General features: G+C 45.6%; 2 protein-coding genes across 4 annotated transcripts in view; one reads left to right on the top strand and one right to left on the bottom strand.

Annotated features, from left to right (window-relative positions):
* The window catches only part of ELF5 (E74 like ETS transcription factor 5), a 59,923-nt gene that overhangs the window by 19,850 nt on the left and 12,856 nt on the right, over positions 1–27,217 (bottom strand). Inside the window, exon 1 of one of the 2 annotated variants that reach the window (XM_072119065.1) lies at positions 7,831–8,031. The exons of the other annotated variant lie outside the window; for it this stretch is intronic. The gene's annotated coding sequence lies outside the window, so the exon portion shown is untranslated. Of the gene's footprint in view, positions 1–7,830; positions 8,032–27,217 lie in introns of those variants that run through there. 2 annotated transcript variants of the gene reach the window in all.
* Positions 25,641–27,217, top strand: part of EHF (ETS homologous factor) — a 57,774-nt gene continuing 56,197 nt past the window's right edge. The window contains exons 1-2 of one of the 2 annotated variants that reach the window (XM_072119062.1): positions 25,656–25,798; positions 26,129–26,181. In XM_072119062.1, coding sequence (XP_071975163.1) covers positions 25,771–25,798; positions 26,129–26,181 — 81 coding nt within the window. In that variant the 5' untranslated portion in view covers positions 25,656–25,770. Of the gene's footprint in view, positions 25,799–26,128; positions 26,182–27,217 lie in introns of both variants that reach the window. The other variant, XM_072119063.1, reaches the window with a different exon arrangement.

Here is a 27,217-nt window from a genome sequence, read left to right as displayed (position 1 = left end):
AGAACAGACACCCACTTTCATGCAAATTCTGTAGGACACACTCTTAAAGGGGAAATCTCATCACCTCCATCCAGTCCAGCTCTCTGCATCCTTTTATGGTTGCTGTTCCACTGATTCCGGCGCAGTTGGAATTTTTTCTCTAGCCCTCACCGATCCTGAGCAATTAGTATCGTTAGTTAGTTTGCTGTCAGGGTGGTGGGCATGGATGACCTAGTTCCCGCCCACCTGACAGTAGGTAGACTAATTTGCATATTTGGCGCTAAAAGTAAAAACACTCGTTGCTCGTGAACGGTGAGAGCTAGAGAAAAAATTCCAACTGCATCAGAATCTGTGGAGCGGCCCCTGTTAAAGGAGGCAAAGAGCTGCCAGGAGTTACCGGTCCACTTAAAGGTAAATGTAGTTAAAGGTGTTGTCCATAGTTAGAGAATGATTCTCAGTTTTGTACAATGTAACAGAGCTGAGCTCTAATAGGGTTGTTTACATTTTTTGTGGAGTTCCCCTTTAAGCTCAGTGTTTTTTCATGACATATTTTCAGGATGAGATTCCCATGTATCTGGGTCGGTAAACAAGGGTGTATTTAGGGTAAGGTGACTCCACAATTGCGCGCTGATCCTGTCCAACAATTGATATCAACATGCAGAGCACAAGCCTCGTATTGTCCCCACGTCAAGGCGCTTTGTGTCCTCCCCCGCCCCCGTGTCACCGCACATCCGCACCCAAAGACTGACAAGATGTTTTTCTATCTGGATTAAAAACACTGTAACAAAGTCCCAGCTGTGGGCGGACGGTCCTCGCAGCACAGAGGGAACGCAGTCAGGAGTGTTTACCGTATAACAGTCACCAAAACACGCGGTAATCTGTTATTATAGAGACTACAATCAGTAATGTGTCTGCCTGACAGCGAGCCAGGAGGAGACACAACACCCATCATCTCCTTCTGCGCTATGGATATTGAGGACTGTGACATAGAAATAGACTTGGTGTCCTCACACTGCTGTGCACTTAGGGCTCTGCATTAGACTGCTCTGAGTGAGGGCTGCAGTATTCACCCACTAGCCTTCTGTAGCTTTTGAGGAGGGCAGAAGGGAGAGGTGTGAATCAGCTCAATGCAGAGAGTTAAGAGCAATGCAGTGTGAGGACACTCCCCCAGTGCACTTGGACAAGCAACAATCCTGGAATATAAATACATAATTCACAGTCCTGCTGCTACCAATAACATGCACAAAAGTCTGATTACACCTCTCTCCAGGGACAATATATAACACTGGCTGCAGAGAGCACAGAGCACAGCAGTGTGAGGTCTGATTACACATCTCTCCAGGGACAGTACCTAACAACGGCTGTAGGGAGCACAGAGCACAGCAGTGTGAGGACAGCAGCTACAATCCTGGAATATAAATCTATTTTTCACAGTCCTGCTGCTACTAACAACTAGCTGTGGCCGTGAGGATAGCAGCACATGGGCGGTGAATGTACCACAGAGGCTGCAATGACCTCCTTCTAGTGACACTGTCTGATCTTTTTGGTGCCTCCTCCTTTGCTTTCAGTTGGTGACTTTCAGTCGTGGGTGTCAGGGCCCTAATAATAGGAAGACTCCCAAATTATACCCTAACTATGGACACGATCCAGAACTTAATTGTTCATAGGATTATCAGATGATGGCACAATCCACACCTCATGCTCCGTGCTGGTAACGTGTCTGCAGCTTTATGTAACCAGCTGTGTATACAGTATATATAGTATAATATCCACAGAACACAGGGTAAGGTGAGCTGCACTCACTATTCTGCTGCTGGTGCAGTCACTGTGTACATACATGACATTACTTATCCTGTACTGATCCTGAGTTACATCCTGTATTATACCCCAGAGCTGCACTCACTATTCTGCTGCTGGTGCAGTCACTGGGTACATACATGACATTACTTATCCTGTACTGATCCCGAGTTACATCCTGTATTATACTCCAGAGCTGCACTCACTATTCCGCTGCTGGAGCAGTCACTGTGTACATACATGACATTACTTATCCTGAACTGATCCTGAGTTACATCCTGTATTATACCCCAGAGCTGCACTCACTATTCTGCTGCTGGTGCAGTCACTGTGTACATACATGACATTACTTATCCTGTACTGATCCTGGGTTACATCCTGTATTATACTCCAGAGCTGCACTCACTATTCTGCTGCTGGTGCAGTCACTGTGTACATACATGACATTACTTATCCTGTACTGATCCTGATTTACATCCTGTATTATACTCCAGAGCTGCACTCACTATTCTGCTGCTGGTGCAGTCACTGTGTACATACATGACATTACTTATCCTGTACTGATCCTGATTTACATCCTGTATTATACTCCACAGCTACACTCACTATTCTGTTGCTGGTGTAGTCACTGTGTACATACATGACATTACTTATCCTGTACTGATCCTGAGTTACATCCTGTATTATACTCCAGAGCTGCACTCACTATTCTGCTGCTGGTGTAGTCACTGTGTACATACATGACAATACTTATCCTGAGTTACATCCTGTATTATACTCCAGAGCTGCACTCACTATTCTGCTGCTGGTGCAGTCACTGTGTACATACATGACATTACTTATCCTGTACTGATCCTGAGTTACATCCTGTATTATACCCCAGAGCTGCACTCACTATTCTGCTGCTGGTGCAGTCACTGTGTACATACATGACATTACTTATCCTGTACTGATCCTGAGTTACATCCTGTATTATACCCCAGAGCTGCACTCACTATTCTGCTTCTGGTGCAGTCACTGTGTACATACATGACATTACTTATCCTGTACTGATCCTGAGTTACATCCTGTATTATACTCCAGAGCTGCACTCATTATTCTGCTGCTGGTGTAGTCACTGTGTACATACATGACAATACTTATCCTGAGTTACATCCTGTATTATACTCCAGAGCTGCACTCACTATTCTGCTGCTGGTGCAGTCACTGTGTACATACATGACATTACTTATCCTGTACTGATCCTGAGTTACATCCTGTATTATACTCCAGAGCTGCACTCACTATTCTGCTGCTGGTGTAGTCACTGTGTACATACATGACATTACTTATCCTGTACTGATCCTGAGTTACATCCTGTATTATACCCCAGAGCTGCACTCACTATTCAGATACATTTTCCATGCAGTCTATGTGGCTGAAAGGCACTATTGTTATTGCCGCCTATGCAGAGGTCACTTATGATTGTGCGGTTTCCATCCGGATTATTTAGGTTTGCGATGCTCCATAACTGGGTATAAGTGACTCATTAATCATTTTAATTTGACATGTATTTCACCCTGTGGTCAAGGTTGTAGAGGCATAAACCATAAACCTTTTGAGTGATAGAGGAGAGACCCGGACAGAGACAGAGGCTGCTGGAGATAATAGTAAGTTTCTATCTCACCCTAAGTGCTTTATTCCCATCAGTACAGGTCAGTACATCTCAATAATGCCCTATATGATCCTGCTGATGCTACTGAGTGATAAATGTGAGACACCCAGATAGGCTGCTGGAGATAATAGTAAGTTTCTATCTCCCCTCAAGTGCTTTATTCCCATCAGTACAGGCCCTTACTTCTCTATAATGCCCTATATGATCCTGCTGATGCTTCTCGGTTAGAGAGAGAGAGTAGTGAAAAAATCACAGACAGAGGCCACTGCAGACAATCTTAAGTTTCTATCTCACCCCAAGTGATTTATTCCCATCAGTACAGGCCAGTATTTCACTGTAATGCCCTGTAAGATCCTGCTTATGTATCTGGGTGATAGAGGAGACTGCAGGAGATAATAGGATTTTTCTATCTCACCCCAAGTGAGATTTTTTCCCATCAGTTCAGGTCACTTCTGCTCTATAATGTCCTATGTGATCTGGAGTGAGAGAGTAATGGAGCAGTTTCTCCTGTCTGTATGCGGTGTATGGTGGACATCATAGCAGGTGGTCTGATGTAATTGCTGGTGGGGTGCATCTTAGCCCCCCTGCTGGAGCACTTACTGTTTTCTAGAAATATTACAGTGTAACTCTGTGCATTACCCCTGATACTTGTATCACTATTGCATACACTTGTTACTTTCTTCTGTAATCCCTTTGTCTGGTCCAGTATCATCCATCAATCTTTCTTGAGGTGTGAATACAATTTCACAATCCACTCGTCTGGTGTAGTGATCCCCAGCGCGCGGTGATAATGCGGAGGCTCTGGGTGTGGTCCGGTGTCAGCGGGTGACTGTCCTCCTTCCCAAAATAATACAATCATAATAGAAACTTGTGGTGAACCGAAATGTCCAAGGGAAGCTGTCAGCAGAATTGGAGAGAGACGCTGGGGGTGTAGTGGTCCTGCACTTGCTGACAGGTTCCCTGTGATGGTCATGAGCTGAGGAGCAAGATTACAGCTCTTCATATTCCGGCTGCGGAAAGTGTAATTATTCCTGGAATTCTATGGAACATTACTAACGAGATGGGAAGCAACTAACAAAACCGCCAGAAATGGGAATCACAACACAAAGGAAGCATTGATTGTAGGACACGGAGATCCTATATACATGTAGGAGGAGTCATAAGGGAGGAGCTTTATATATGTTATAAGGCTCCTTGGGACAGTTCTATGTCTATTTTTGGAGCTCCGCTGCCCATCAGATTCATTAAAGGAGCTTTAGCCCTTTAATAAATGTTCTTATGGTCTATTTTCTGTCCGGGATTTTTTTTTTCAAAAGGTCCCAAAAAAAGTCTCAAAATGCATAAAAAGTCTCAGCACCAGCAGGGGACTGTAGAAACTATGAGACTTTTTATGTCTCTGCTTTGCACTTGCAGTAGTTCTAATTTACACCAGATTAATGCAGAGGTGTATGTAATCCTCTGAAACTTTTGAGCAGTGAAAAGTCTCCAAAACTCTCAATGTGACTACTTTGAGAATTTTTTTCCGCCAAAAAGCCCAGGATAACTAATGATAAATAACTCCCTATGTCTCAGCCTCTGGGAAGTTCCAAGGTGCTAGCCGATAAGACAGCCTGCAGCAACACAGTAAGCAATAAACACGATGGGGGTTATTTATCACTGGTTTTCCTGAGCTTTTTTGGTGTAAAAAAGTCTCAAAGTAGTCACATTGAGGGTTTTTGAGACTTTCTTTTCAGTGCTAAAAATTCTCACAGGACTACATACACCTCTTTATTAATCTGGCCTAAACATAGAACTACTGCTAATGCAACACCGTGCAAAGCCATAGTCACTCAAATTCCAGTCATGACTTGAGAGTTTTGAAAAAAGTCTCATAAAAAGTCTTAGACTGAGCTGAGACTTTTTATACATTTTGAGACTTTTTGGGACTTTTTGAAAAAAAAAAAAATCCCAGACAGTGCCCAAAGCCACTTTAATGTATCTGATGGGCAGCGAAGCTCCAAAAATACACACAGAACTGCGCCAAAGAGCTGGTCTAGTGATAAATAATTACAGTAAGTGTGACTGTACCCCAAGTCTGGACCCCCCCACGTATAGACAACTGATACCAGTGTGAATAGAGATATAACTTCCATGTAGACTGCTGCTAGTGTGAACAGAGGTCTACCCTGCACAGTAGCCACTGCAGGTGTTTTGTGTGGAAACTTCCGGATATCTCATGTAATGTTCCAGATATAAATTGCCCACACACAGTAATTAACCAGTTTTCTGATGTGACAACATAATTCGCAGCGTTATGTAGTAACATGTGAGACAGACAGCACCCGGAACAGGCACCGACTAGTTCTATAAACAGGAGCTGCCCGTCACTGCCGAAAATCCTGTCAGAAATAGTGAGGGGAGATATGTAATAACATGGTGAAAGGAAAATGGCCTCGATGCCCAAAGCGACCAATCACTGCGCAGCTTTGACTGCTAAAAGGGCTTGGAAAAAATGAAAGCTGCGCTCTCATTGGTTACTGTGAGAAACTAAGATGTATTGTCTTATCTGGACATTGACGGTTTTATAAAACGTGAGGCGTAAAAAAGCGCCAAATCTATTAAAGACATAAGGCCCGAAATATCGGTGTAACTATATTAAAAAGGGGCAGAAATATTAAAAATGGCAATGCAACACCCCTTTTCCTTTCCCTGACATAGGCCTCACATTAATTAGGTGTAGGCCTCACACCAATCTATGCCAAAAGTAACCCCAAATTATGTACAGGGGGGTGACTTACACCCCCTCCTGCTTACTGCAGCCCTTTGCCTATACCCCTTCTCTTAAAGGGACACTGCCACCTTTTTACAAAATTTGAGCTTTGACTAGGACTGTATGGCTCAGGGCCGTCTCCCAGTCTATATGTGAGGTGAATGTTGTGTGTTGGAGGCCCAGGATAGTCAGGATTCCTCCATAGCCAACAACGTGCGGTCATAGAGACCCCCGGTGACTCTGAGCTAGTCTGAGACTAGAGGATCGGCAGCCCCCGAGTAGCGGGGGGACCTAAAGGGGCGCAAAGTGACGTAATAATAAATGGCAACCCACATCACGTATGATGTAAAATACTCTTATTATGATCCCTTAAAGGGAACCTGTCATCAAGTTTTACCCCGCTGAACTACTAGCCCCCTTGGTTAGAGTATGAAATGTCCTTTCTAGATTTCTCTTTTTGTTATGTGAAATCTCATCCATTTACCTAAACGATTTGTCCCCAAATTCGGAAAAATGAGTCAAGTTTAGATGAGATGAGTCAAGTTTAGTTGTTCCATGTGGATTGTCACATCAGAAGCCTCTATATTTGGTTATATAGCACCTAGAAACATATTGCGTATTAAAAGATAAGGATCACATCTTCAGATCTCATCACATTTATGGTTCTTTCAGCTACAGAACTGGATTTACAGTTCTTCATCTGCAACTTGCATTTGCAATGATGTCTTAAGCTTCCTGCATCTCTGGTTCTGAGACTCACAAAGTGATAAGCCCAATGTCATCTGAAAGATGAGATCTGTATCTTTACTATGACACAGGTATATATGACTTTGGGGGAAAGTCAACCTGAGAGGGGTAGTAGTTCATATTTCTTATACCTATGGTAGTTTAGTGGGGTAAACCTGGTGACTGGTTTTCTTTAAGTCCCAAAAATCCCTATTCCTGGAGTTAAAAAGTCCCAATCTGTGGTCACTCTCCTTCAATGTGCAATAGGATATAAGGAGACAGGTAAGTGGATGTATTTATGTACCATATATAAGGGCGGGCATTACCACCGTTAGGATCCTACAGGCCCTAGGATTAAGAACCCCCATCAGCCACACATTATGGGGCACCATATTCCCTAAACCATTTAATGAACAGAAGCAGGAAAATCTGTACTAGTATCTTCTGCACATTCTTCTGGGGACAACCCCTTTAAGGCTTGAAACTCAATATAAAAACTACATTATAAAAAGTAATATACCAGTCTAATCTAAGATATAGACTATAGCAATAATAATAATAACTCTGCAGCATGTTAAATTATAGAGATCCATTAAAGGGGCACAAAACCTACAACCCGGATTGTCTAAAATTAATCATATTATTATAAAATAGAGCGTCCGGCTGTGTCTATAGATGTTCTTTTTGAATGTGCCGATACTCAGAACATTAGATATAGGACATGAATCAGGGACCATGGGGTCAGCCAGGTTTTTGGACTTTCTGTCAGTGATATAGAGACGCCTACAATCAGCTTCTCCTGACCCTGGGATGGCAGGTAGAGGAATAATACTCAGTTTTGAGTCCACAATGAAAGTAGGGGGCATCCTTGTGTGGTGACTGCCTTCTGGTATGGTTGTTGAGGGTAATGGACCCTGGAACTCACCTTTAAGAAGTCCGTAAAGTTTCCAGACAGCCTGAAGATTGTGCGAAGAGTGCGAAGTGTGCGCAGCCAAATCCTCTGATGGAAAGTGATGAGCGCTGAACCGACTGTGAGCGTCTGAACTGGTCGGGTCTGTTCTTCAGGTTTAGGATCACACCCATCAGGTGACGAACACGATGACTACTCAGCGCAGAGCTCAGACTCATACCAGGACCATTAAGGACCACAGCCAGGGGTTGTCTCTGATTAGAAAAACATGGCTACATATTACTACTAACAGCGCCACCCCTGGCCACAGGATGTGTCTGGTATAGCAGAGCAGCTTCATTGAAGGGAATAGGGAGGAGTCATACAGGTGAGGAGGCGGAGACACGAGTAATCTGATTTACATACAATTACCTGGGAATTTTTCTTTACGTGGAAGCGATTGCTCAACCATCAGAGACGTTCATCATCCACAACGTAAGATCTGGACTGGAGGCCGATAGATATATGATACAGTATATGGACAGATAGACAGATGATGCTTACTATTACATCTATTACATCATAGTTTTTTAGACTGTTTTTGCCGTTTTTTTTGCACAATTTTTTGGTGCAGTTAGTAAATTTGTCTCTAATTTGTGTTTTTTGTGTGCAAGCAAAAGTCCAGGGTGCAAGCAAAAGTTCTGCAGATGTGTGTGTGGCATCTATCACAATCTTGCGCCTAAAAAGTCACAAAAAAGTCACAAAATTTCCCCTGCTCTGCGCAGCTGCACTTGGAAAAAAAACTCCCTTTTTTATTACTGGAAACAAATGTCTTCACTTCCCAAATGAAAAATTAACTGAATGCAACATAAAAATTTCCTTCAGTGCAGGAACGACTCCATAGTGTTCTATAGGATCATGTCCATCTTAGGTTACATTCACACGACGATGTGCCCGCCGTAGCGTAGCGCTGCTCACCCTTGTCAACCTCCATTGCAATATATGGCCTACGGCGCCGTATTACGGAGAAAGATAGGACATGTCGTTTCTTTCTCACGGCTACGGGACGGTCCGGAGCCGCACTTGTACTGCACCGTACCAATCCCGTACGGCGCCATGCATCCATTGTCTATGGGGGGCGTATATATGGCATATATACGTCGGTCCTATATATACGCCCCCCATACGGCCATGTGAATGTAGCCTTAATGTGCAGATCATCAGACTCCATTTCTGAAATCTGTAAAAAATGTATGGCCGAAATCTGGTGTATAAGCCCTTAAATAGGCACAATTCCTGGCCGTGCCTGTAACCCATTACGCCATCTCTACACCTCCACACCTGTGCCTGTTCAGGTCGGACTTGGCGTAGGGGGGTGGGGGTATTAATACCATGGTAACAACACCTTATGTTACATAATATCACTTCATACCATGCTCAGATAATACCAAAATATAGTGTTCATCTAAATACCGCCATATCTCTTGCAAAGATGTAGATCAAAAAATACCCTTCTGTCCACTGCCACCACTAGAGGGAGCTCAGGAGTGTACAGTGTGTAACAGCGCCCTCTAGTGTCTTATAGACTCCCTGCGGAGGATGATTCAGTGATTTATACTCCCACACCTGCCAGTGAATGTAATTACTGCGCCCCAGGGACATTTATAGCTCTGAGGAGAAATGCTAATTTCTTCTTAATTGTGCAATTATTCGGAGCTCCCCGAGAGGAGCGGCAGGATCCGTCTGATGTCATCAGGAAACTGACGGCAAAATATTTTACTAAACAGTTGAATCCGCCTTCAGATAGCGTAAGCGCCCGTCCCAACACGGAAACTGGTACCCGGCAGCACCCTAAAGGGGGTGTTATGGGAGCGACAGGTGAAGATGATGATGATTAATACAAGATTTGACTTTTCTGTTATCACTGTGGTATAAACACTTGGTGGTTACAATCCCTCACACAAGACAAAGGGGTTTGGTGGTTACAATACTCTCCAGGTAGGGATTTTACACTTCATGATTAATATCCTTCCTACAAGACAAATGAACTTGGTGGTTATAATCCTTCATACAAGACAAAGGAGTTTGGTGGTTAGAATACTTTCCATGTTGGGCCCTTCCACTTGTTAGTTACATTCCTTCCTGCAAGACACATGAGCTTGGTGGTTACAATCCATCCTACAAGACACATGAGCTTGGTGGTTACAATCCCTCATACAAGACACATGAGCTTGGTGGTTACAATCCCTCATACAAGACACATGAGCTTGGTGGTTACAATCCCTCATACAAGACACATGAGCTTGGTGGTTACAATCCATCCTACAAGACACATGAGCTTGGTGGTTACAATCCCTCCTACAAGACACATGAGCTTGGTGGTTACAATCCCTCATACAAGACACATGAGCTTGGTGGTTACAATCCCTCATACAAGACACATGAGCTTGGTGGTTACAATCCATCCTACAAGACACATGAGCTTGGTGGTTACAATCCATCCTACAAGACACATGAGCTTGGTGGTTACAATCCATCCTACAAGACACATGAGCTTGGTGGTTACAATCTGTCCTACAAGACACATGAGCTTGGTGGTTAAAATCCCTCATACAAGACACATAAGCTTGGTGGTTACAATCCCTCATACAAGACACATGAGCTTGGTGGTTACAATCCATCCTACAAGATACATGAGCTTGGTGGTTACAATCCCTCATACAAGACACATGAGCTTGGTGGTTACAATCCATCCTACAAGATACATGAGCTTGGTGGTTACAATCCCTCATACAAGACACATGAGCTTGGTGGTTACAATCCCTCATACAAGATACATGAGCCTGGTGGTTAAAATCCCTCATACAAGACACATGAGCTTGGTGGTTACAATCCCTCCTACAAGACACATGAGCTTGGTGGATACAATCCCTCATACAAGACACATGAGCTTGGTGGTTACAATCCCTCATACAAGACACATGAGCTTGGTGGTTACAATCCATCCTACAAGATACAGGAGCTTGGTGGTTACAATCCCTCCTACAAGACACATGAGCTTGGTGGTTACAATCCCTCATACAAGACACATGAGCTTGGTGGTTACAATCCCTCATACAAGATACAGGAGCTTGGTGGTTACAATCCCTCATACAAGACACATGAGCTTGGTGGTTACAATCCATCCTACAAGACACATGAGCTTGGTGGTTACAATCCATCCTACAAGATACAGGAGCTTGGTGGTTACAATCCCTCCTACAAGACACATGAGCTTGGTGGTTACAATCCCTCATACAAGACACATGAGCTTGGTGGTTACAATCCCTCATACAAGATACAGGAGCTTGGTGGTTACAATCCATCCTACAAGACACATGAGCTTGGTGGTTACAATCCATCCTACAAGACACATGAGCTTGGTGGTTACAATCCATCCTACAAGACACATGAGCTTGGTGGTTACAATCCATCCTACAAGACACATGAGCTTGGTGGTTACAATCCCTCATACAAGACACATGAGCTTGGTGGTTACAATCCCTCATACAAGACACATGAGCTTGGTGGTTACAATCCATCCTACAAGATACAGGAGCTTGGTGGTTACAATCTGTCCTACAAGACACATGAGCTTGGTGGTTAAAATCCCTCATACAAGACACATGAGCTTGGTGGTTAAAATCCCTCATACAAGACACATGAGCTTGGTGGTTACAATCCCTCATACAAGACACATGAGCTTGGTGGTTACAATCCCTCATACAAGACACATAAGCTTGGTGGTTACAATCCCTCATACAAGACACATGAGCTTGGTGGTTACAATCCCTCATACAAGACACATGAGCTTGGTGGTTACAATCCCTCATACAAGACACATGAGCTTGGTGGTTACAATCCATCCTACAAGATACAGGAGCTTGGTGGTTACAATCCCTCCTACAAGACACATGAGCTTGGTGGATACAATCCCTCATACAAGATACAGGAGCTTGGTGGTTACAATCCATCCTACAAGACACATGAGCTTGGTGGTTACAATCCATCCTACAAGATACAGGAGCTTGGTGGTTACAATCCCTCATACAAGACACATGAGCTTGGTGGTTACAATCCATCCTACAAGACACATGAGCTTGGTGGTTACAATCCCTCATACAAGACACATGAGCTTGGTGGTTACAATCCCTCATACAAGACACATGAGCTTGGTGGTTACAATCCCTCATACAAGATACAAGAGCTTGGTGGTTACAATCCTTCCTTGAAACAAAGGAGCTTAATGTTACAATACTCTCCAGGTAGGGATTTTACGCTTGGTGGTTGCTATTCACACCAAAGGATACAGTATTCAAGAATGTTCATTGAACAGGACTAACACTATAATGTAGACGCCACACAAGCCTTAGAGGTGGGTCACCTTACACAGATCCCTAAAACATGTCCCCATTAAATGTTTAAAATTCAACATTTAAGAAGGTGCAACACTATAAACCGACCCCTGATAGTCCCTACTGCACTGACTGCACCTACAACTCCTATTCATTCCACTATACAACGTGACTAACCCATCCAGACCACAAATAGTCCTAATGGCGGCCAATGCCCTGCTACATACAGGATACCACTTCCTGGTAGGCCGTCTTTACACACAGCCCCGCCTACAACTAGATGTTACCGCCCCTGAGGATTAGTGTGGTGCTACTCAACCAACTTTGTATCCTCCCTTTTTAGACTGACAACTATCACGGCCCCAAAACTGACTCTACCCAAGGCTGACAACAAGCAGCAAGTGCTACATCAATAATGGTCAAAAGTTGGACCTTCTGAGGCCAGAACATCCCAGCCCTCTGCTCTAGAGAGCCAATGATTCCCTGTCTGTCATCTTCAAGTCTTACTAAGTAATCCCAAAGCATGAAGGTGACCCATATGGCCTCCCCTACACCTTGGATGGACCAGCCCAAGTCAAATGGTGGTGTCTCAGATACCCCATGCAGAAAATACCAACTCTTTAAGGGTGAAAATACAATCCTTAAAGGGGTGAGCTCCTTCCATCTCTTGCTGACGTGTAATTTACTCTTCCTGTATCTTGATAAGGTCAATAGACTTGCAATGTCCCAACTCTCCAAATCTCCATCCATTGTATTCATGGGTTTATTTAGCCAAATGAACCTCAAACCTTCATGTCCGTCCAGCTGTGACTGCACTACAACTCCCAGCAGGCGTAACATGAAGTCAGATTCTACAGATCCTGACACCAATATGTTAATACAATTATAATATAATATGTTCTATCTAGGATGAATAAAGAGCACATAAAATAGCAGCCTAAAGCGAGATCTGCAGATACAAGCTGTACTCACAGAGCTGCACCCTAAGACAAGACGATACAGAGAAGCAACACGTCAGCTGCGACCTAATACCAGGGACGGATTGGGAATAATTCATGTTCTGTATCAGATTTATAGGATAAGAGAAGATGGGGAGGAGGCAAGGACTGGGGTCCGGAGCGGGTGATCCGGGGGGATGTATTGGATACTAGTCATCAGCCCATCCGCCCCTTCCAATAGTAATGTATCAGGCTATTTTTTAGTAAGTGGGTTCTCTATGTAGTGTGTCACCCCCATACTGACATCAGGTGGGAATAGAGACTATTTTCAGGTGTCAGTTTGTAGCAGGTGACTGCACCCCTGATGCTGCCCCCCATCTTGCTGCAGGAGGTGCTGCCTAAGGCAATAGGCTCAACTCGCCTCATGTCTGGTGCACTCCTGCATCTATGGCAGAAGATCTGGGGGAAGAGATGAGGCTACAAGCAGGAAGACAAAAAGTAACATCCCAAGGAAGGAGGGTTTGGACCAATCTCAAATCTTACCTCCAAAGAAACCAAAAAACACACACTCCAGTCCACTCCCCCCTACTCCAAATCTCATCCATCCCAAAAATTGGCCATTTTCAGTTTTTCCTGGAGAAAAAATGCAAAGTTTATTGATATAATTTTGCTTTATACCCAACATCATTCATGGCCCTTGCAGAAATCCATCTTATAGGGGAAAGTTTCACTTAAGAAGGTTTTCTTGTAGCATTACTATCTCACCACTAGGTGGCGGTGTTTCACTTTGATACAAAATATCAATGGGATGAGAAGCAGCAGATTCAGGGGGGAATCCTCAATAAAACAGAGGCGTACACCTACAGAATGGGGGTCTGCAGAGCACGGACAGCGCACCTTGGAGGTAACCTAGGACATTGCTCATGGTGAATAATACAGAACCACATCCATATAGATTAGTGTAATCAATTACACTAATGTAACACAGCTAAGTGAAAGTGACATTTTTTGTGAAAATTGATTCAGAATTTTTTCAAAAATTTTAAGTTTTACTGCCGTAGGACTGGACACTTTAGATTCCGTATGTCTTTTTCAGCCGCACCTGCTCTTTGTTGCATCTTACCTCCAGAGCTGCACTCAGAATTCTGCTGATTTCCTATATCCAGAGGATAGAGCCGTGTGCGCTTAGCTCATGTTTTTCACTGCAATGTTCGGTGAAATCACAATCTGTTTGCAGAGATTAGCAGAATTGTGATTGCAGCTCTGGATGCGATGTGGCCGGTGAGTTTTTGTTTTTTCTGTATTGTATGTATTTGTGAGAAAACCCCTTTAAGACCCAATTAAAGGACCATGAGCCGAACCCAGTTCACACCATAGAAATGTGCTGCCATGAGTGGACACATTGCTGTGATGCCGCACAATCCGGCTCAGAGCCTACAATCAGCGGTAATATTCCTGCAATTAGCAGCGTCGCCCACAGAGAGACGTCACCAGGTGCACGAGCCAGGAAAATACGAGAAGGAAGTAAATAACGGAACAGGATGTTTTTAATAAGAAGAAATATCAAATATTTAAAGGAAACATTGCAAAATAATTTTATTGTATTTTTAAACATTTTAAAAATAGTGAAAATCCTGTAAAATGACACCTGTTAATAGCAGACAATGTACAATCTTCTCTGCTCCTCCTGCTCTATAACATGCTGCCTGCAGATAGGACATTATGTACAATCTGCTCAGCTCCTCCTGCTCTATAACATGCTGCCTGCAGATAGGACACTATGTACAATCTGCTCAGCTCCTCCTGCTCTATAACATGCTGCCTGCAGATAGGACACTATGCACAACCTGATCAGCTTCTCCTGCTCTATAACATGCTGCCAGCAGATAGGACACTATGTACAATCTTCTCTGCTCCTCCTGCTCTATAACATGATGCCTGCAGATAGGACACTATGTACAATCTGCTCAGCTCCTCCTGCTCTATAACATGCTGCCTGCAGATAGGACACTATGTACAATCTGCTCAGCTCATCCTGCTCTATAACATGCTGCCTGCAGATAGGACACTATGTACAATCTGCTCAGCTCATCCTGCTCTATAACATGCTGCCCACAGATAGGACACTATGTACAATCTGCTCTGCTCCTCCTGCTCTATAACATGCTGCCTGCAGATAGGACACTATGTACAATATGCTCAGCTCCTCCTGCTCTATAATATACTGCCTGTAGATAGGACACTGTGTACAATCTGCTCAGCTCCTCCTGCTCTATAACATGCTGCCTGCAGATAGGACACTATGTACAATCTGCTCAGCTCCTCCTGCTCTATAACATGCTGCCTGCAGATAGGACACTATGTACAATCTGCTCAGCTCCTCCTGCTCTATAACATGCTGCCTGCAGATAGGACACTATGTACAATCTGCTCAGCTCCTCCTGCTCTATAACATGCTGCCTGCAGATAGGACACTATGCACAATCTGATCAGCTTCTCCTGCTCTATAACATGCTGCCTGCAGATAGGACACTATGTACAATCTGCTCAGCTCCTCCTGCTCTATAACATGCTGCCTGCAGATAGGACACTCTGTACAATCTGCTCTGCTACTCCTGCTCTATAACATGCTGCCTGCAGATAGGACACTATATACAATCTGCTCAGCTCCTCCTGCTCTATAACATGCTGCCTGCAGATAAGACACTGTGTATATTCTGCTCAGCTCCTCCTGCTCTATAACATGATGCCTGCAGATAGGACACTATGTACAATCTGCTCAGCTCCTCCTGCTCTATAACATGCTGCCTGCAGATAGGACACTATGTACAATCTGCTCAGCTCCTCCTGCTCTATAACATGCTGCCTGCAGATAGGACACTATGTACAATCTGCTCTGCTCCTCCTGCTCTATAACATGCTGCCTGCAGATAGGACACTATGTACAATGTGCTCAGCTCCTCCTGCTCTATAATATACTGCCTGCAGATAGGACACTGTGTACAATCTGCTCAGCTCCTCCTGCTCTATAACATGCTGCCTGCAGATAGGACACTGTGTACAATCTGCTCAGCTCCTCCTGCTCTATAACATGCTGCCTGCAGATAGGACACTGTGTACAATCTGCTCAGCTCCTCCTGCTCTATAACATGCTGCCTGCAGATAGGACACTGTGTACAATCTGCTCAGCTCCTCCTGCTCTATAATGTGCTATCCGTACACAGGACACTGTCTGTAGACCTGGTCTGGATGATGTTGTACATAGGTGATTGTGTCTGGACTCTCTGACCTCTTCCTTAGTCTTGTGTGAGTCACGGCTGATCTGGTTATTCGCAGTGACCTACATTGCTGTTATCATCACGTGTTCTATTACTACATTGGATATCTGCCCCGGGTTGTAGCGTTTCCATTGAATAACAACATGATAATCATCAATCCAGTTTTATTGTGTTTATTAATTTCTCCTTTCATTCTAAATGGTTCATTATTCTGTTACATTTCCCTGCAGCGCCCCCACAGGCACAACGATGCATTACACAGCTTCTCATTGAAGTCCATAGTCTGTCCGTGTAATGCATGGATCACGTCCTGCCCAGCTATGGGCCACATGTTATATACCTCCCTTTAAGTAATAAAGGAAAATCTGTAACTTTGTATAAGAGTTTGCCCCACCCCCCTCACATCTCTACATGTAGTGGGGTCACCATTGAGATGGGTTGGACTGTCCCTTTAAGGGGGGATGTTTTTACTTTTGGTGTTGAGCAGCTCCCCCCTAATTGATAACAGAATTGCCAAATGAAAACTTTAGGAATCACACAGGGGCACCCAGCTTGGTGGTTACAGAACTCCTTTTTTATAACTTGCTGTTACAGAACTTCTTGCAAGATGATACTTTTGTAGCCTCCTCTTCACCCTCAGACTCCCAGTCTTCACCCGTCAAAGTTGTTCCTACTTTACACTCAGTTCACAATTTAAGCATTGTAAATTCTTCAACCCTTATCTGTACACTGAGATTTAAGACACCAGCTGCCAGGTAGTGCCCCCTCCCCTTAGGAGATTATTAAAAGTTGAATGTCAGAAGTAGCAGCAGGTCAGTATATAGACCTGTATCTAAGCCACTGCCACTATATAGGTATTTACCTTACATAGAGTTGAGCTGCTGTTACATTAGCAACTACCTTACTTAGGGCTGAGCCATAGGGGGTCATTTACTAAGGGCCCGATTCGCGTTTTCCCGACGTGTTACCCGAATATTTCCGATTTGCGCCAATTTCCCCTGAGTTGCCCCGGGATTTTGGCGCACGCGATGGGATTGTGGCGCATCGGCGCTGGCATGCGCGCGACGGAAATCGGGGGGGGGCGTGGCCGAACGAAAACCCGACGGATTCGGAAAAAACGCTGCATTTAAAAAAAAAATGTGTCGCGAAAATTGCACTTACCTTCACTCAGCCCGGCTCGGTGTATTCCAGTGCGTTCCGATGCTCTTCAGCGCAGCAGCGCCACCTGGTGGGCGTCGGAGGAACTGCCTTAGTGAACCCCGGCCGGACCCAAATCCGCCGCAGAGAACGCGCCGCTGGATCGCGAATCTGCCCCATTGTATCTAAGCTGCCATTATAGAGGTATTTACTATATATAGGGCTGAGCGGTTGTATCTAAGCTGCCATTATAGCGGTATCTACTATACATAGAGCTCAGTATGGCAGATAATCTATGGAGACAGTAATGTAGAGCTCTGGGGTTCTGTGACTCCACCAGAAGTCTCGGGGACACCCTCTTTTATCCCCTAGGAAATGGACCTTAGCAGCCTCCATTGGGTTGTCTTCTGCTGGATGGCCCAGTATAGGGTTAAGCCCTGAGCCCCCCGGAAGACCCTCTGATGCTATGGAGGGTGGGTCCATCACTTGCAGTATGTGCCGGGGAGCTGGAGCTGCGCCTTATTGTTTATACTGGTAACTTTCGGTTTCCAGTAATCTCTGCATTCAGCCTGATCCGGGTAAATGATGCGTTTGCAGGAGGACAGGGCAGAGCGCCAGCCTCAGATCTGCACAGTCAGGTTATGGCAGGGGGTGACATGGGATACGCAGGTGATGTGGGGGTGCAGCTCCGATCTACAGACACTACAGACACTGCAAACACTACAGACAATACACTCACTACAGACACTACACACACTACAAACAGTACAGACACCACAGACACTACACACACCACAGACACTACAGACACTACAAACAGTACAGACACTACACACACTAAAGACACTACACAAACTACAGACACCACAGACACTACACACACTACAGAGTCTACAGAAACACTATAGACACTACACACACTACAGACGCCACAGACACTACACACACCACAGACACTACAAACAGTACAGACACTACACACACTAAAGACACTACACAAACTACAGACACCACAGACACTACACACACTACAGAGTCTACAGAAACACTATAGACACTACACACACTACAGACACCACAGACACTACAGACACTACACACACTACAGACACCACAGACACTACACACACTACAGAGTCTACAGAAACACTATAGACACTACACACACTACAGACACCACAGACACTACAGACACTACACACACTACAGACACCACAGACACTACACACACTACAGAGTCTACAGAAACACTGCAGACACTACACACACTACACACACTACAGAGACTACACACACTACAGACACCACAGACACTACAGACACTACAGATACTGCAGACACTACACACACTACAGACACCACAGATGCTAAAGACACTACACACACTACAGACACTACACACTACAGACACTACACACACTACACACACTACACACACTACAGACACTACAGACACTACACACACTACAGACACTACACACACAACAGACACTACACACACTACAGACACTACAGACACTACACACACTACAGACACTACACACACAACAGACACTACACACACTACACACACTACAGACACTACAGACACTACACACACTACAGACACTACACACACAACAGACACTACACACACTACAGACACTACAGACACTACACACACTACAGACACTGCAGACACTACACACACTACAGACACTACACACACTACAGACACTACACACTACAGACACTACACACTACAGACACTACACACACTACAGGCACTACACACACTACAGACACTACACACACTACAGACACTACAGACACCACAGACACTACACACACTACAGACACTACACACACTACACACACTACAGACACTGCAGACACTGCGGACACTACAGACACAACACACACTACAGACGCTACAGAGATTATAGACACTGCACACACTACAGACACTACAGATACTGCAGACACTACACATACTACAGACACCACACACACCACACACACTACAGACACTACAGACACCACAGACACTGCAGGCACTACACACACTACAGACACCACAGACACTACACACACTACAGACACCACAGACATTGCAGAGACTACACACACTACAGACACTACACACACTGCAGACACTATATACACTACACACACTACAAACACTACAGACACTACAGACACCACAGACACTGCAGACACTGCGGACACTACAGACACAACACACACTACAGACGCTACAGAGATTATAGACACTGCACACACTACAGACACTACAGATACTGCAGACACTACACACACTACAGACACCACAGATGCTAAAGACACTACACACACTACAGACACTGCAGACACCACAGACACTGCAGACACTACACACACTACAGACACTACAGACACTACACACACTACAGACACCACAGACACTACAGACACTACACACACTACAGACACCACAGACACTACAGACACTACAAACACTACAGACACTACAGACACTGCAGACACTACAGACACAACACACACTACAGACGCTACAGAGATTATGAACACTGCACACACTACAGACACTACAGATACTGCAGACACTACACACACTACACACACTACAGACACTACAGACACTACACACACTACACACACTACACACACTACAGACACTACAGACACCACAGACACTGCAGACACTACACACACTACACACACTACAGACACTACAGACACTACACACACTACAGACACCACAGACACTACAGACACTACACACACTACAGACACCACAGACACTACACACACTACAGACACCACAGACACTACAGACACTACAAACACTACAGACACTACAGACACTGCAGACACTACAGACACAACACACACTACAGACGCTACAGAGATTATGAACACTGCACACACTACAGACACTACAGATACTGCAGACACTACACACACTACACACACTACAGACACTACAGACACTACACACACTACACACACTACAGACACTACAGACACCACAGACACTGCAGACACTACACACACTACACACACTACAGACACTACAGACACTACACACACTACAGACACCACAGACACTACAGACACTACACACACTACAGACACCACAGACACTACAGACACTACAAACACTACAGACACTACAGACACTGCAGACACTACAGACACAACACACACTACAGACGCTACAGAGATTATGAACACTGCACACACTACAGACACTACAGATACTGCAGACACTACACACACTACAGACACCACAGATGCTAAAGACACTACACACACTACAGGCACTGCAGACACCACAGATGCTAAAGACACTACACACACTACAGACACTACAGACACTGCAGACACTACACACACTACACACACTACAGACACTACAGACACTACACACACTACAGACACCACAGACACTACAGACACTACACACACCACAGACACCACAGACACTACAGACACTACAAACACTACAGACACTACAGACACTACAGACACTACACACACTACAGACAATACAGACACTATACACACTATGGGGCCGCATTTAGCAGGGGTTTGTGTCACACGCGATCAGATTTTTACGCATTTTACGCGACTTTCATGCAACACATAGAGAGTGGGGGCGTTGGGCGATCCGACTGATTCGGACTAAGCGGACAAATTTAACATTTAAATTGTGTCGCAAGGAATGAAGAAGGTGAACTCCGGGACCTGAGCGGGGAAGCGACACATGCAGGATATCGGGCGCAGGATCTTAGTGACTCCCCGCACAGCACATTATACACGGACAATGCACTTACATGCACCAGGAAGAAGAAGGTGAACTCCAGGGACCTGAGCGGGGAAGCGACACATGCAGGATATCGGGCGCACGATCTTAGTGACTCCCTGCACAGCGCATTATACATGGACAATGCACTTACATGCACCAGGAAGAAGAAGGTGAACTCCAGGGACCTGAGCGGGGAAGCCACACATGCAGGATATCGGGCGCAGGATCTTAGTGACTCCCCGCACAGCGCATTATACACGGACAATGCACTTACATACACCAGGAAGAAGAAGGTGAACTCCAGGGACCTGAGCGGGGAAGTGACACATGCAGGATATCAGGCACAGGATCTTAGTGACTCCCCGCACAGCGCATTATACACGGACAATGCACTTACATGCACCAGGAAGAAGAAGGTGAACTCCGGGGACCTGAGCGGGGAAGCGATACATGCAGGATATCGGGTGCAGGATCTTAGTGACTCCCCGCACAGCGCATTATACATGGACAATGCACTTACATGCACCAGGAAGAAGAAGGTGAACTCCAGGGACCTGAGCGGGGAAGCCACACATGCAGGATATCGGGCGCAGGATCTTAGTGACTCCCCGCACAGCGCATTATACACGGACAATGCACTTACATACACCAGGAAGAAGAAGGTGAACTCCGGGGACCTGAGCGGGGAAGCGACACATGCAGGATATCGGGCGCAGGATCTTAGTGACTCCCCGCACAGCGCATTATACACGGACAATGCACTTACATACACCAGGAAGAAGAAGGTGAACTCTGGGGACCTGAGCGGGGAAGCGATACATGCAGGATATCGGGTGCAGGATCTTAGTGACTCCCCGCACAGCACATTATACACGGACAATGCACTTACATGCACCAGGAAGAAGAAGGTGAACTCCGGGGACCTGAGTGGGGAAGCGACACATGCAGGATATCGGGCACACGATCTTAGTGACTCCCCGCACAGCGCATTATACACGGACAATGCACTTACATGCACCAGGAAGAAGAAGGTGAACTCCGGGGACCTGAGCAGGGAAGCGACACATGCAGGATATCGGGTGCAGGATCTTAGTGACTCCCCGCACAGAGCATTATACACGGACAATGCACTTACATGCACCAGGAAGAAGAAGGTGAACTCCAGGGACCTGATCGGGGAAGCGACACATGCAGGATATCGGGCCGAGGATCTTAGTGACTCCCCGCACAGCGCATTATACACAGACAATGCACTTACATGCACCAGGAAGAAGAAGGTGAACTCCGGGGACCTGAGCGGGGAAGAGACACATGCAAGATATTGGGTGCAGGATCTTAGTGACTCCCTGCACAGTGCATTATACACGGACAATGCACTTACATGCACCAGGAAGAAGAAGGAGAACTCCAGGGACCTGAACGGGGAAGCGACACTTGCAGGATACCGGGCGCACGATCTTAGTGACTCCCCGCATAGCGCATTATACACGGACAATGCACTTACATGCACCAGGAAGACGAAGGTGAACTCCAGGGACCTGAGAGGGGAAGCAACACATGCAGGATATCGGGCGCACGATCTTAGTGACTCCCCGCACAGCGCATTATACACGGACAATGCACTTACATACACCAGGAAGAAGAAGGTGAACTCTGGGGACCTGAGCGGGGAAGCGACACATGCAGGATATCGGGCGCACGATCTTAGTGACTCCCCGCACAGCGCATTATACACGGACAATGCACTTACATGCACCAGGAAGAAGAAGGTGAACTCCTGGGACCTGAGCGGGGAAGCGACACATGCAGGATATCGGGGGCAGGATCTTAGTGACTTCCCGCACAGCGCATTATACACGGACAATGCACTTACATGCACCAGGAAGAAGGTGAACTCCAGGGACCTGAGCGGGGAAGCGACACATGCAGGATATCGGGAGCAGGATCTTAGTGACTCCCCGCACAGCGCATTATACACGGACAATGCACTTACATGCACCAGGAAGAAGGTGAACTCCAGGGACCTGAGCGGGGAAGCGACACATGCAGGATATCGGGAGCAGGATCTTAGTGACTCCCCGCACAGCGCATTATACACGGACAATGCACTTACATGCACCAGGAAGAAGAAGGTGAACTCCGGGGACCTGAGCGGGGAAGCCACACATGCAGGATATCGGGTGCACGATCTTAGTGACTCCCCGCACAGCGCATTATACACGGACAATGCACTTACATGCACCAGGAAGAAGAAGGTGAACTCCAGGGACCTGAGCGGGGAAGCGACACATGCAGGATATCGGGCGCACGATCTTAGTGACTCCCCGCACAGCGCATTATACACGGACAATGCACTTACATGCACCAGGAAGAAGAAGGTGAACTCCAGGGACCTGAGCGGGGAAGTGACACATGCAGGATATTGGGCACAGGATCTTAGTGACTCCCCGCACAGCACATTATACACGGACAATGCACTTACATGCACCAGGAAGAAGAAGGTGAACTCCGGGGACCTGAGCGGGGAAGCGACACATGCAGGATATCGGGTGCAGGATCTTAGTGACTCCCCGCACAGGACATTATACACGGACAATGCACTTACATGCACCAGGAAGAAGAAGGTGAACTCCGGGGACCTGAGCGGGGAAGAGACACATGCAGGATATTGGGCACAGGATCTTAGTGACTCCCCGCACAGCACATTATACACGGACAATGCACTTACATGCACCAGGAAGAAGAAGGTGAACTCCGGGGACCTGAGCGGGGAAGCGACACATGCAGGATATCGGGTGCAGGATCTTAGTGAATCGCGGCAGATGTGCATTCTTGTTGAACAATGCACCTCAGGAAATGCACAGGAACGGGTAAGTAAATGTGCCCCTATGTGCAGCCTCTGTTTGCAGTTCATGACCTTCTATTTACAAAACAATCTCCAAAAGTAGCAGCTCAGAGCAGGAGAGAAGAGACAGGACAGATAAGTGTCCCCGTGTAGCAGAACAGAAGAGAAGTGTGTGGGAGCTGCAGACAGGACAGAGAGGTTCCCTGTGTAGCAGGATAGAAGAGAATTGAGTGGGAGCTGCAGACAGGACAGAGAAGTGTCCCCATGTAGCAGGATAGAAGAGAAGTGAGTAGGAGCTGCAGACAGGACAGAGAAGTGCCCCGTGTAGCAGGATGACCACACTGGTGTCTGAGGAGGATACGGGGCAGAATTACAGGGGTGCAGCAGGAGACCAGCACTGGGGGATCCCCTCCAGGAGAAGCCACTGCTGAGGAGATCACTGGGTGCAGGGTGTCACACACCTGGGTGCTGCTGTGGGGGTCATTCTCATGCTGGGGTGCAGGAGAGAAGCAGAGAGGAGCTTGTAGGAGGATCACATGTAAGAGCCTGAATCTAACATTGCGCCTAAAGTAACGTGATACATAAGATGCAGGAACTCAACTTATTACAGATGGCTGTAACTTGTGATCATTCTGGCAAAACAACTACCCTTAAGTGCAGAGCAGTGATACATCCGGCCCAGTGTTACCAGTAAGCCCTGGTGCACCATATCAGCTCACAGTCACATGTATTTATTATCTATCATCTATCTGGGGCAAACACTGGGGCAGGTTCCCTCGTCTTGATGCCCCCCTTGCCCTGAAGGCAAATACATGAGATGAAAACATTGTTACATGCAAGCCCCCGGCGGCATCAGACTAATGGGCAACAAGTGGGGCAATAACTGTGAACACACCGCAATGTAAGGGGCAGTATTTTGTCATGTGGACGCACCAATAGTGTGAACATCCCCCTAGCTCTGCGTGAGTATGAACATACCCCTAGCTCTGAGTGTGAACATACCCCTAGCTCTGAGTGTGAACATACCCCTAGCTCTGAGTGTGAACATACCCCTAGCTCTGAGTGTGAACATACCCCTAGCTCTGAGTGTGAACATACCCCTAGCTCTGAGTGTGAACATACCCCTAGCTCTGAGTGTGAACATACCCCTAGCTCTGAGTGTGAACATACCCCTAGCTCTGAGTGTGAACATACCCCTAGCTCTGAGTGTGAACATACCCCTAGCTCTGAGTGTGAACATACACTTAACCTGAGCTGGTGGCGTGAGTGATATAAAAGGATCTTTTATAAAGCAGTGAATCAAAAGTTTATCCTGAAGTCACGCACCCCCCCCCCCCCCTGCCGATCCCCGCACACTTACTGCAGCCAGACACCAGTTAGACCTGTTTGTGTCACTTCCAGGTGCCAAATGCTCGGGTTGTGTATTTTATTCTGCTGTGACCCAAGTGATATAAAAGGAAGTGACTCTGGGAAAATCCCTGATTGGCGGATAATTCGGCTGCCACAGATATCACACAGCGCAGACAGCGAGTGAGTGTTAGTGTGTGAGCGGCCGTGCTACCTGCACTTACCTGGTGTGCGCCCACATCCGTGAATGACACTTCATACTCACCTGCCGGCAGGTAAGTACTTCCCAGCCTAGTGTACCTGCTGTACACTAGAGATGTAGCAGAGCTGAGACTGTTACCACCATGTGACTCTCTATGGTATCAATGTGCAAACCACAGATTATTCCTGGTTATTACCCTGCAAAGATTAACCCTAATTATTCCAGATCCAGTGCAGAATACACAGAAACACACGTAGCAGAGCCGAGATTGTCGTACTAGTCTAGTTGCGGCTGTTCTATTAGGAGTTCGGATAACGTTCACGCGCAGTCCTATGTAAATCCAGAGATTGTTACAAGATGTAGCAAGTTCCATCATTGTTACTATTATTTCTTCTATCTACAGGCAATTACATACAAGAAAGGGTCCATGGATTTGTTCTTAAGTTGAATTTGTATGTAAGTCGGAACTGTATATTTAATAATTGTAGATCCAGACAATTTTTTTTTTTTTGCCCCAGTGACAATCGGAGTTTCCACATTTTTTTACTATAATGGGACCAAGGATTATCGATAAAGCTTCATTACAGACTCCTTACGGCTGATCATTGCAGTCTGGGACTATAGTAACATCCAGAGAGGTCACCAGGGGTCCGTCTGTAACTAGGGGTCGTCTGTAAGTCGGGTGTCCTTAAGTAGGGGACCGCCTGTATCTATAATCTATATCGTCCTGTCTGTCCATAAATCTGTATCTCAGTAATATTTCATTTTCATATCTATCTGTATCTTATAATTTCTGTCATATCTCTATCTATCTGTCTACATTCTTTTCTCATATTGGGGGTCATTTATCTGATTTCCCCCTTCTCTGGTCTCTATTTTTGTGCCTGTTGTGAGTCTATTTTTTGCTCCTCATTTGTCTTTGTCGTTTTTTGGCTCTTTATCAAATGCAGGGGGTTTTTTGCGCTTTATTAGGCACAATTTTTTTAAAAAAAGGAGCAATTTGTGGTGCAAATCATCCCATTGCCTTTCCTAAGCGCGGTCAGGACTGGCGTGATATTGCACAGTTATTTGCGCCCATATAGACGCAATAGTATAATAAACCGGGAGCAAACATCTGTAAAGAGGCGAAATGTCATGACAAATAGGGAGCAACAACACACGGCGGATTGAGGTGTAACATTCCAAAAAAGGGCAAAATAGGCGCAAAACAGCCAATACGCAGCAAAAAGGCTCAAAAACAGCAATGGAAGGAAACGATAAATGACCCCCTTCATCTTTACTTTTCAAATCTACTAAATATGTATCTAAGTAATATTTCATTTTCATATATCTATCAATTTATGTCATATCTCGTTCTGCCTAGTTTTTTTCTATCTCCTATCTATCTATATATCCATCTATCAATCTATTGATTATCTATCTATCTCCTATCTATCTATCTTCTATCTATCTATCTATCTATCTATCTATCTATCTATCTATCTATCTTCTA

Source organism: Engystomops pustulosus, chromosome 7 (genome assembly GCF_040894005.1).
Source record: "Engystomops pustulosus chromosome 7, aEngPut4.maternal, whole genome shotgun sequence".
In the NCBI taxonomy this organism is placed as follows: Eukaryota; Metazoa; Chordata; class Amphibia; order Anura; family Leptodactylidae; genus Engystomops; species Engystomops pustulosus.
The sequence above is the reverse complement of the archived record's forward strand: the minus strand, read 5'-3'. Positions and strand labels throughout refer to the sequence as shown.